Source organism: Prionailurus bengalensis, chromosome D1 (assembly GCF_016509475.1).
Source record: "Prionailurus bengalensis isolate Pbe53 chromosome D1, Fcat_Pben_1.1_paternal_pri, whole genome shotgun sequence".
Classification (NCBI taxonomy): Eukaryota; Metazoa; Chordata; class Mammalia; order Carnivora; family Felidae; genus Prionailurus; species Prionailurus bengalensis.
The window spans coordinates 55866292-55878995 of record NC_057346.1 but is presented as its reverse complement, the minus strand read 5'-3'; the positions used below and the strand labels follow the sequence as shown (position 1 = coordinate 55878995).

General features: G+C 35.5%; 1 protein-coding gene across 28 annotated transcripts in view; it reads left to right on the top strand.

Annotated features, from left to right (window-relative positions):
- Positions 1-12704, top strand: part of EMSY (EMSY transcriptional repressor, BRCA2 interacting) — an 87693-nt gene that overhangs the window by 28797 nt on the left and 46192 nt on the right. For all 28 annotated transcript variants that reach the window (XM_043580183.1, XM_043580182.1, XM_043580186.1 and 25 more), the window contains one exon: positions 12156-12410. In XM_043580183.1, the coding sequence (XP_043436118.1) occupies positions 12156-12410 (255 nt within the window). The remainder of the gene's footprint in view (positions 1-12155; positions 12411-12704) is intronic.

Here is a 12704-nt window from a genome sequence, read left to right as displayed (position 1 = left end):
TGGTGATCCACCATGTAATTCTGTCCCTGTGGTATATATGGGAATTTTGAAGAAAACCGTGTGAGTGTATTTTTCTGCTTTGGGTATGAAGGTCCCTGCTTTTATATCAGAAATTTACCACTCCTCTTCCCTTAGTTTGAGAATGTCAAGATAGTTGCTTACTATTTTCTTTTAGTAACATGCTTACTCCAAGATATTTTTATTCACATGCATAGTACCTAGTCACCTAGGCAATTAACATTCACAAAATGTAGGTTAACTCTGTCGCAACAGATTTCAAAGGCATAATAAGCAAATATCTTGAATAGAATGAAGGTTTTATTTGTTATTTATTTTAAAAGAGTTTTGTTATTTTTTGAGTAATGTCTACAACCAACGTGGGGCTTAGACTTAGGACCCTGAGATCAAGAGTCACATGCTGTACTGACTGAGCCAGCCAGGTGCCTCTAATGAAATTTTTAAAAGAAGAACTTGAAATTGCAATATTGACCTTTGAGTACCGTAGGGGTTAGAGGCACAGTTATGTACTGTATTACAGCGGAGTAAGCTAGAGAACAGAAAATGTTATTCAGAAAATCATAAGGAAAAGAAAATACATTTATCATATTATATTGTATTTATCGAAAAAACTCTATGTGTATGGACCCAATGAGGTTCAAACCTCTGTTGTTTAAGTCAACCATATTTTACTCAAGGTTTTTCAGAGGAACATTACGAGTAAGTTACCCAGTGATAAGAAGCAGGAGGAAGAGGATATTTTCAGGGACATGGCATTCACCTTTTCTCCAGTCTCCTAAATTTTTCTCTATTGGTGGATGATGGGAGATATTAAGGGGAACTAAGACTGAACTGAAGGACCATTGCTGCTTAACAATAGCAGAGGAAAGGAAATGTAGAAATCTCAATTCCATGTTAGCCTAAATAAGTTTGGCTCTCTTTCATATCCTTGTATTTCTCCCTATGAAAGGCAAATAGCACACTGTCAGAAATTTTCTTCTTAGTGTTAATGAATCTTAAAGTGGGGATGGGAGAGAAGCATGTACTGTACAGAATTCATACCCATCATCGTAATCTCTCAAGGGGAGCACAGAAGCAATACAGAATGGGACTTAGTATTCGTTTTTTTTTTTTAATTTTTAAAACATTAAGTTTTACTTGAACATTACGTACCTAAGATAGAGTGGGACTTGGAAATATCCTAGCTTATGAACTAGTAGTGAATATAAGCACTAGAATAGGAAAAACACAAGTATTTTTCATAATTGTTTTAGTAATGTTTAGTGTGTTCTGTATAACTGTGTAGGCAAGGAAGAGGCTATACTGTAGATGCGATGCAGTCAGTATTCTTTACAGCCCTAATGCTAGGATATGAAATTATCTGTCATTGTTTCCTGGCTCTAACACCTATTTAATGTCTCCATCAACAATAGGAAAATAGCAGGCTTGAAGTTTTCTTTTGTTACTTTAAGTAATTAAAAAAATTCCAACCTCTCTATTTGCACAGCAGTAAACTATAATATAGCATTATTAAAAATAGAAAGAATTTTTATACAGAAAATTTATTGAAAATGTTGGTTGCACACATGATCCAAATTCATTATTTTAAAATTTGAAGATGAGAGAAGGAAAGGCCACCTGTCTCTGCACCTGGGTGACACCTGTGTCAAAACTGTCATCCAATGATAAACATTTTTCTCTTCCAGTACTCATCACACAGTTTGCTGAAGTTTTATTGTACTGTTAGAAATATTACTGTTCTTCAAAGGAACATGTTATTTTTTTAAATAAAAGGGGTATTTCTCTTGGCTACTAATAAAATGTCTTTAGGCAAAATGAATATTCCATGCTTCTGTTTTTCACTCTGTTTTTTTCAGGTATCCTCTGAAACTCTTGGGAATTTTGGACTTCCTGTTTTCTCTTTTGCTTCTTAGCATCCTATATCTTTTTGAGCTTCAAGTAGTCATAGGGGAGCTGGACAGGGCTTCTCAGAGATTTCTTGGAAATTCACTGAAATTCAATAGATAATGAGAGCTATAAAAGTAAACTATGTGAATGTAGATACTCAAGGATGTAGATAATCATATAGTTACATGATTCTTTTGAGCCTTTGAGATATTTAACTTACTTATTAGTGCTAAAAAGTTGTCATTTTCTTTTAAAAAAGATAAATGTTAGTGGAAGTGGTAATATACAGACTGGAGTTGTCATTCAAACTATAGGGCTTCTGTAGGGCTTCTGTAGCAGCTTCTCTGTGTGTACCTGGGAGACAAGGGCATTCAGTGTCTGCTTCTGTTGGAGACTGGAGACAGGAGACAGGCTGTTTTAGAGTTGATGTATCTGTCTCTGGTTATTCTTATAGAGGCAGCTGGTGGTGGAGTGGGTAAGAGTTTTAGTAGCAGTAACTTGGCGGGTGATTCCACGTTTATAAGTATAGAGGTGGTTCCAAAGGTAGGGAGTAGGGGGGTTGTGTATGATTGGATTATGCTCTGGGAAGGAAAAGGAACTCCTTAATATTTATAATATGGGAATTCTGAAAATTCTTCTGATTAGAATGGTTATTTTGATTTTGTTATCTAGAAGAAAGGAAAATTTAAAACATTTTTTATTATGGAAAATTCCAATCATATTGTAGTAGAGAGACTAGTAAAATGAACCTGCATGTGCCCATTGCCCAGCTTCAGAGATGGGCAGAATATGGTCAGTCTTGTTTCACCTGAATCCACTGTTTTTCTTCATACACCCTTGACCTGGAATGTTTGGAAGCAGATCCCAGATATTACATAAATTCAGCTATAAATTCTACTGATGTATCCCTAAAAAAAGATCACAACTCACAGTGCTACTGTCACCTAGAATTTTTAACAGTTATTTCTTGATACAATAAAATATTCAATTCCTCTCCTAATTTTCTTGATTATGTCATAAAAAATTTTTTTAAGTTCATTTATTCATTTTGAGAGAGACAGAGAAAGAAAGACAGAAGACAGACAGCATGAGCAGGGGAGGGGCAGAGAGAAAGGGAGACAGAGAATCCCAAGCAGGCTCTGTACTGTCAGCACAGAGCCCGATACAGGACTCGAACTCATGAACTGTGAGATCGTGACCTCAGCCGAAATCAAGAGTTGGATGCTTAACCAACTGAGCCACCCAAGCGCTCCCCCCCCCCCCCAAATTTTAATTGGGATCCAAACAGGGTCCACATATTGATTGATATGGTTATGTCTTTTTTAACTTAATAAGTCTCTCTCTTTTTTTTTTTTTCCTTTGCAATTCATTTGTTGAAGAAATCGGTCATTTTTCCTGAGAGTTTCCCATAGTCTGGGTTTTGCTGATGTTTATCCCCATGATATGGTTCAAAAAGTTTTCCTGTTCCATGTATTTCTATAAAACTAGTAGTTAATCCAGAAGCTTGATCAGATTTAAGTCTGATTGGTTTTGGAGATGGGGGATTAAACATTTTATAAGTGGTATCGTGTACTTCCTGTTGTATCCCTTTAGGAGGCACGTAATGTCTGATTTCTTTCTTTAATGATATTAACATTGATCAGTAGGTATAAGTATTACCAACTGTTTATTAAAACAGCTATTGATAGTCTTTGCCTCAGTCATTATTTTATTGGTATTTGCAAAATGTATTTTATCTTTATTTTCTTCATTTATTAGGTGGAGTTCTTAAAGAAGAACTTTGCCTTATTACCATTGGTTACTCTGAGTATAGTTCATATAGGAAAAGCAGGATAAATGCCTGAGTATTTCCTTCTGTTTTTTGTTTTCAAATGAGTAGGTTCAGTGATCAGTGAAATTTTTTTTCTCCATGTTAAGATTTTTCATGTCTATTAATATATTACAGATATTCTTTTTTTTAATACTTATTTATTTTTGAGAGAGAGTGAGCATAAGCAAGGGAGGGGCAGAGAGAGAGGGAGACAGAGAATCCAAAGCAAGCTTCTTACTGTCAGCACAAAGCCCAACATGGGGCTCAAACCCACGAACCACAGGATCATGACCTTACCGAAGTCAGATGCTCCACCGACTGAGCCACTCAGGCACCTCAGTTGCAGATATTAAATTTTGGTGCTCAAATTTTCCCATCATGACAGTGGGAATTTCTTCAAGTTGCTTCCTAAATTCTTTTGACACAACCACAGTAGTCCTTAATAGCCCTTATTTTGTGATATGACAAGATTCTCTGGGTTCATCTTCTACATTTTCTGCCCCAGATTTGGAATTACACATTTTTTGAGGCGCCCTCGTTTCTTAGTGAGAAATGGTGTTTAGATACCATAGTCTGGGCACCATGGGGATGATCATTGCTACTGGATTGGTCATTATTTCTAAATCTTTTCTGTGGACAGAACTAGAGTCCTTTTTTTAAGGAGGAAATACATCATCAGTTTATACTGATATTATCAATTCCAATTTAGAATTAAGGATTTTTAACTTGTTTTTGTTTGTATAATTGTATCTTTTTTCTCCTTTTACTGAAAATCCTGGTTTCTGACAGTAAAGTTATATATTTGATTTATCCTGTAATATATAATAGTTTCAGAATAACAAAATCAATATGACTAACAATACAATCATTGAACAGAATTTAAGATTATTATGGTTCTTTTGGTTCTTAGGATATCCTCACTAAGGATATATAGTCAAATTAGTATATTTTAAAGTCACTTGAAATGACTTTTTTCTTATACTTAACCTCTAATTTAATATACGGTTAGGTTAATATGTTTCATTTTGTTTTGTTTTTACTGATTGCAATTTAAAATATTTTTCCGTAATTTATAATTGCATAGAAGTTTATGTTCCAGAGTCAAATCCACAAAACAAGGTGTGTTTTTAGAAATCTGTCTGTTATTTATGGTTCTTACACCCTGTTTTGTCCTTCCCTGATTGGTAACCTTTTTTTCCTTTAGTTAGTTTTTTATTTATCCTTCCATTTTTTAAATATGTAAGCAAATTTGTATATATCATATTCCCTCTTTGTTTGATAAAAGGTAACATATATATAGACACCTGGATACTTTAGTGTTGGGAGAGAGAATTTTTATTTGGTAGTTATAAGTCTGGTGCTGGTAATACCAAAAAAGGTGGTAGTTAAAATATGCCTTATGTGTATAGAATGAAGTAGTTTATTTTAGATGACTGCTTCATATTTGATTCCTCCCCTTTTTTCTCCTGTAGATTGCATAGCTTTTTTTTTGTTATCTCTTAAATCTATATGATTTATATCTCTTAAAATCTTGTTCCTCTTAAGACAAAGTAGGCTATTGTTTATTACACAGGTTGATTACTGTGACCTTTCTACCTTTTATTCTACCTATTTTTCAGTTAAATCCTATTGCCATTGTCTTTTCTCATATTTTGGTGAGAGAAATTTTCTTTCGTCTCATTCTTCTCCTCATATTCTTTTGTGGACTTCATGAATTATTTACCCAATACTGTGTCTGTCTTCCACTGACCTTTTATTTTCTGTCCTTGACCCCACTTTAACCTAAATAACATATTGTTTTCAATTGTATCCACTAAATACTGCTCTTCTCTTCACTGTATTTATTTTCTTTTGACTCATCCTGAATGCAGATCCTGTTTTCCATTTCTGTTTCATGAAACCCTTTCCTTAGGAAATCCCTCAACCCCGTCAATTCAAATGTGGTCCTCGTTTATCATTTAAATTTTTTAAAACCTAAAAGTATTAATGGATTAAATGATTTTAGTGAACAAAAGTCCATCAGTAATCCTACCACTCTATCACAATAGCACTTTCCATTTTATGTATTTATTAATGCCTTTTTACCTATTTGGATAATATTTTTTATTTATTTGGAATAAAAAACCTGTATTCCATTTGGAATCATACATTTTTCCATATAACATTCTTCTATTTTTCTAAACTATCCTAATTTTTTTCAATACTATTTAATATTTCTATTACTATTAGAGTTTATTAAATTATTCTTTTAATGTTGGATATTTGGTGTATTTCCAGATTTTGATGTTAGAGATCTACCTATAGCCTTTTTTACCTATACACCTTTGTGAATTTAATTGAACCCTCTCTTTTATCAGAACCAGCTTTCAGGAGCAGGATTACCAAATCAGAAGGTTGCAGTTTTGTTTTGTTTTTTATAGAGGTTGCTAAGTGTTATATTTTAGCTCCCTGAACTATATCCTCTTGGAATAGTTCACTAGTATGTGTCCACTATTAAGTTTTTGTTCCTCCTGTTTATAAAAAATGGGGGCGAGGGGCGCCTGGGTGGCGCAGTCGGTTAAGTGTCCGACTTCAGCTCAGGTCACGATCTTGCGGTCCGTGAGTTCGAGCCCCGCATCAGGCTCTGGGCTGATGGCTCGGAGCCTGGAGTCTGCTTCCGATTCTGTGTCTCTGCCCCTCCCCCCTTCATGCTCTGTCTCTCTCTGTCTCAAAAATAAATAAACGTTAAAAACGTTAAAAAAAAATTTTTTTTTTAAATGGGGGCGAGGGAGTATAACTGCTAAGATTAAACAAATTTTTGAATGGCATAATATTTAACTAGCCAGTTGTTTAATACCTTTTTTTCCCCTTTAATCTCTATAAGACAAAACACAGGTAATATTCCTACAGTTATGTATCTTCTTTCCCCTTCACTTATATGACTTTGGTATTTTGATGTGTTTTGGGCTTCACTTTCTTTGGGGCTCATGTTAAGACTCTTAAGTATTTCATGTTTATTCAGAATTACCAGTGTGGCCTGAACTATATTTAATTCCTCCAAATGTGGACTGTTATGTCAGTGGTATTCACAGCAGTCTATATTCTTTCGCATTCAGATGTTTAATAAATTTTACAGAGCCCTGGATTATTAATATATAAGTTGAATTACAAAATTCGATAAGTAATTAAATTACTTTACATAAATCTGACTGAGTGGTTTTTAAAAGAAGAAAATTTATTATCTCATAAAAGTAAAAGTCCAGAAGCAGAGAAATTCCAGTTAGGTTGTATCAAGAAATTTCTTTTCACCTTTCTTCTCTTCTTTCCTTGGTGTATCAGCTTTTTTCTCAGGTAGCTCATATCGTGGTTGCAGCATGAGTGCAGCAATTCCATGTACCACATGCATATATAAAAACCAGCAAAGGAATAAGAGACAGTCCCCTTTTGTGAGTCTCTCTTAGGAAAGAGAAAACCTTTCCCAGAAGATTCCCTTCATGTCTTTTTGGCCACAACTGTCATATACCTAGCCTAAAGTAATCCCTGGTGAGAGGAATGGGGCCATCATGACTGACTTATTAGATCAATTAGAAATTGCCCTTTAGAGCTGGCGTGGGGCCAGCCTTCCATAAAAATACATTCCAGTGCCCAGGAAGGTAGATCCTTTTGAGAGGAGAAATAGGTTTTTGTTAGAAAAGAGGAAGGAGGAGGAAAAAAAATTAATCAGACAACCAAGCATGTATATTGCATTAGATTATTTAATAAATGATTTTAGAACAATTAGTTTTTCACTTGGTCTTATGTCACACACATCAATAAGATTAAATTGGTTCATAGAATTGTTCAAATAATCTTTTATCTTTTTTTTTTTTTGGTCTGCTTATAATATCATTTACTGAGAGAGGAGTGTAAATATCTCCAGCTATAATTGTGGCCTTGTGCATTTCTCTTTTTAACACTGTCATTTTTTTATTTTTTGTATTTTGAGCTGCTATTAGGTAGATGCATGCACATTTAGGATTGTTGTTCTTTTTTTTTTTGTTAATGTTTATTTAAAGAAACATTTGAGAGAGAGTGAGCAGGGTAGGGGCAGAGAGAGAAGGGGACAGAGGATCTGAAGCAGGCTCTGCACTGACAGCAGCGAGCCCAAAGTGGAGCCTGAACTCACAAACTGTGAGATCATGACCTGAGCCAAAGCCAGCTGCTCAACTGACAGAGCCACCCAGGCGCCCCAGGATTGTTGTCTTTCTTAAAAAAAAATTTTATTATTGAAGTGTAGTTGACTTTGGTATCTTGATGAAATGACCTTTTTATTATAAAGCGTTGCTCTTTTTCTCTGGTAATACCTCTTGTTTTGATGTCTACCTTTTCTGTAGCCACTCCAGGTTTCTTATAATTAGTGTTTGCACAATATATCTTTTTTCATCCTTTTACTTTTAACCCATCCGCCCTTTGCATTTAAAATGCATCTCTTGGAGTGCCTGGGTTGGCTCAGCTGGTTAAGTGTCCTACTCTTGATTTCAGTTCAGGTTGTGATCTCACACTTGGTGGGATCCAGCCCTGCATCGGGCTCTGCTGACAGTGTGGAGCTTGCTTGGAATTCTCTCCCTCTCTCTCTCTGCTCCTGTCCTGCTCACACACACTCTCTTGCGTGCGTGCGCTCTCTCTCTCTCTCTCTCTCTCAAAATTAAACATATAAAAAATAAATAAAATGCATCTCATGAACATTGTATAGTTGTCTTTTTTTTTAATCCAATTTGGCCATCTCTGCCTTTTAATTGAATTATTTAGTCCATTTACATTTAATGTAATTATAAATATGATTGAGTTCAAGTCTACTGTCTTGGTAATTGTTTTTTATTCATCCTCTGTTCTTTGTTTCCTTTTCCCTTTTTTCTCATCTTTTAGATTTATTGATTTTTTTTTAAAAAAAGGATTTCATTTTATGTCCTCTGTTGGCTTCTTAAATATACATGTGTGTATATTTACTTTTTTTAATATATACTTTTTAAATAGTTTCTCTAGAGTTGGGTCTCAACCTCCACCTATGGACATTTTGGACCAGATAATTCTTTGCTATGAAAGGCTGACCTGTACATTAGAGGATGTTTAACAGCATTTCTGACCTCTGCTTACTAGATACTAAGCACACCCCCTGTCATGACCGTGAAAAGTGTCTTTAGTAATTGCCAGCTTTGGGGGTAGGAGGGGGCAGGCTGCCCTTAGTTGAGAACTGAGCTCTAGAGCTTACAATATGGATTTTTAATTTATAACAGCCTGTCTTCAGGTAATATACCACTTCCTATATTGTATTAGAATCTTAGAATAGTATACTTTTTTTTCTCTCTCATACTGTGCTATGGTTGTCCTACATTTAAATTCTATATGTTATAAGCCCCAGATTGCATTGTTGACTATTTTTGCTTTAAACAATTTTCTTTTAAAGAAATTACATACAAGGAGTAAAAAGTCTTTTATATTTAGCAAGCGCGTCTTGTACTTTTCCTACTCTAGCCCTGGGTGAGCCATTTTTCCAAGGAGCCAACCATGATTCCTTTTCATGGAAAGTGATAATTAGAAGCTAAAATCTCGGTGCTAGATATGCTACTACTATGTTGTGTGTGTGTGCAAGTATGGGCATGTGTGTATGTGTACATGTGCAAAAGCACCTGTGTGTACATTTATATTCACACTCACGTTTACATCTATATTTATTTCTATATATGGAAAACTATGGGTTCATATTGCTATGTCTAATTTTAATTAAACAACTGTAGTTTTCTCCATTCCCTTCTTTGATAGTAAAAAACCTAATTTCTATTATCTTTCATATATGTACTTATTTTGTCAGTTTCCCAGTATGCAGCCAGTCTGTCATTGCTGTTACTGCCCCCACCTCTATGCTTTTGCATATGCCTTCCTATCTTCACTCAGGCTCTGACATTCTGCAAAGTCCTGCATCACCACACCTGTTTCTGACACCCTGCCCATGTCACCCTTTTGTATGGATGCCACTCTCACCCTACTCAACTGACACCTAAGGCAGGCTGACACCTATGGCAGGCTGCCCTCCCATCCAGAAGACCTTTTCACTTAGTTTGGGTTCTGACCTTACCTTAGCCACCCCTTCCTGTGGACATTCTGCTCAAGCTTTGAGACTATTAGGTGGCTCACAGTCATGGAACCCCTCTGTATCTTACTTGGGCTCTAAAGCTATATGCATGGTATCCCCTGAGTTTCCCCAGCATTGACACCCTCCTCATCTTATTGACTTCCATGCTAGTCCAGTTTCTGCAATGGGCTCTGACATTTCATGCTAAGCCACTCTTCTGCTTAGCTGCGTTGTACCAGCTGATGGCTTTAGCACTGAATTGTTTGGGAAGCAAGGACAAAATGAAGAGAATTTTCTACTTGTTAAAACAAAAATAGCATTTATTACAGTTTGTAATGGTAAATCTTTATAATCATTTGATTATCTTCTCTTGTAACCTTTCTGAAGGTAGGGACTGTTTCATGGATACAATTTAGTTTCCCGAAGATCTACCATAAGGTATATGCTCAGTAAGTTTTTACTGAATGAACACATACTCAGAGAGTTTAAGTACTTTAATCAGATCATACAGCTGTTAATGTGTTTGTGAGTTGAAGGTACAATGTGAACATAATTCTCTGATTCTAAAGTTATCCTGACTACTTTTATACCAGATACTTTTACCATAAAAAACTATATGGAGAACATAGGGAGTTTCTCATGTGCACAATTTACCACAGTTAATACAAGAGTTCATTATAAATTCAATATAAAGGTTAGAGCTTTTAAAAATAGTTATCTATCACTCGTATAAAACATTATGTTCCTTGAATCATAAAATGTTGGTGCTGAATGGGGCTCCAGAGATAATCTAGTTCAGCACAACTAAGCAGTATAACACACATATGTCACCAAAATATTAGTATTTGGGGATGGATAGGGTTGAGTGAGGTGGGAGAATGTGTAAGTAATGTGGTTAAGCCCTCCAGGGGATTCTATTTACACCTTTTGCCTGTCAGTCCTCAATCTGTGATTTTACCTGATATGCACAGCAACAGTCTCCTGCTTGGAGACAATTCAACAAATGGGGGAAGCTGAGGTCCTAGGAGTCAGAATGACTTTTCAAGGTATCTTTTCTGTCTTTATCATTCTCCACAAGCATTTTACATAAGAATGTGGTATTTAAAATTTTTTCTGTAATACAAAGTAATTGTCATGTTGGGGGTGTGAAAGAAGAAGGTGTGAAATAGCCTAAGAATTTGATAATTCGGCTATTTATGAGTTTCATTTCATTCCAGCAGTGCTCAAAAAGTTGATAAGATGAGTTATATTCCAGATCATTAGGAAAATTAATTCATTTACAGATAAAAGTCCTGTTGAGTTGTTGAAGAATTATAAGAAAATTACTGATTACTGGTACTCCTTACCTATGCATACTGCTAATATTAGCATTATACTAAGAAGCAATGTCTTACTACCTTATATCAATCAGAATTTTGTTGCTGTGTTAAGAAATCTACCCCTGAAATCATTGTTGCGCTATTCGCTAACTTGGATGTAAATTAAAAAAAAAAAAAAAAAATTAAATAATAAATAAATAAATGTGACAAAAAAGAATTTTTTTTCTGTGGATGTATTGAGTACGCCCACTTGTAATTTTCACAGATTATTTAATGACAGAGTTCTCAAGAAATGACTTTAATTTATAGATTATCAGAAATGAGACCTAGAAAAACTACTTTGTCATGCTGAAAAGTCCAAAAGGTGAATGTTTCAGTGTGAGATATTTTCTCATGTTTTGTTTAAATTGACTTACCAGAACTTGAAAAGTAATATTTAAAAAAAATGTATTACAAATAAAATTCAAAACTTAGTTTGACTTATTCTTTTATTATTCACATTAAGAACCTGTATTTTCTAACAGAAAATTTCCTGAGAGACATGTGTGAATATCCTTCCTGATTCTGTGTTTCTTTCATTCTAACTGTCCACCAAGGGAAATCAGTTTTTCCCTTGCAAGGTTTGAGGACTGTACAGCGAATATATAAAATACCATATGTTATATATGACATTTAATAGGTGCTTAATAAGTCATTGTTTTTATCGATTTACCTAGTATAAGAAGTATCTTAGTGGCGCCTGGGTGGCTCGGTCGGTTGAGGGTCCGACTTCAGCTCAGGTCATGATCTCACAGTTCGTGAGTTCGAGCCCCGCGTCGGGCTCTGTGCTGACAGCTCAGAGCCTGGAGCCTGCTTCAGATTCTGTGTCTCCTCTTCTCTGTCCCTCCCCCTTGCCCATGCTCTGTCTCTCTCTCAAAAATAAATAAACATTAAAAAAAATTTTTTTTTAATGTATTAAAAAAATTTTTAAAAAGAAGTATATTTAAGTATGCTTTACTGTTAAATAAGTTCTTTTCCCCTTACTCTTCTACAGGCGTATCTACATCAGCGATCAAAATGGCATCGACCAGACTTCCTTCCCCCAAAAGTTTAGTGGGTGCCCCAACTCAGATTCTTGCACAGTTTCCTAAACAGCATCAACAGTCTCCTAAGCAGCAGTTACATCAAGTGCAGCAACAGACCCAGCAGCAGGTGGCCCAGCCTGCTCCAGTATCTCATCAGCAACAGCCTCAGCAGTCTCCTTTGCCACCTGGTATCAAGCCTACCATTCAAATCAAACAGGAGTCAGGTAACTGGAAAATGTTTACAATATGTAATTCTTCCCCAATCGCTACTTCTCTGAAGACTGCTTGTTTACATGGATATAGTTTCCTCAAGCCCCAGAATTTTAATTCTAAAATATATTTTGAGAGCCTCCTGTTGGAAATACATATGTAGAAAGAACTGGAGCTTGGGCATAGAAATGAGGAAAAAAAGCAGTTTGCTCAGCCGTAGCAGTTATTTCCCCTGGACTCTCCAGGGAGATAAAGAAGCTGAGGAAACAACCCAGTTTTTAGAATTATACTCTGGATGCATTGGGATT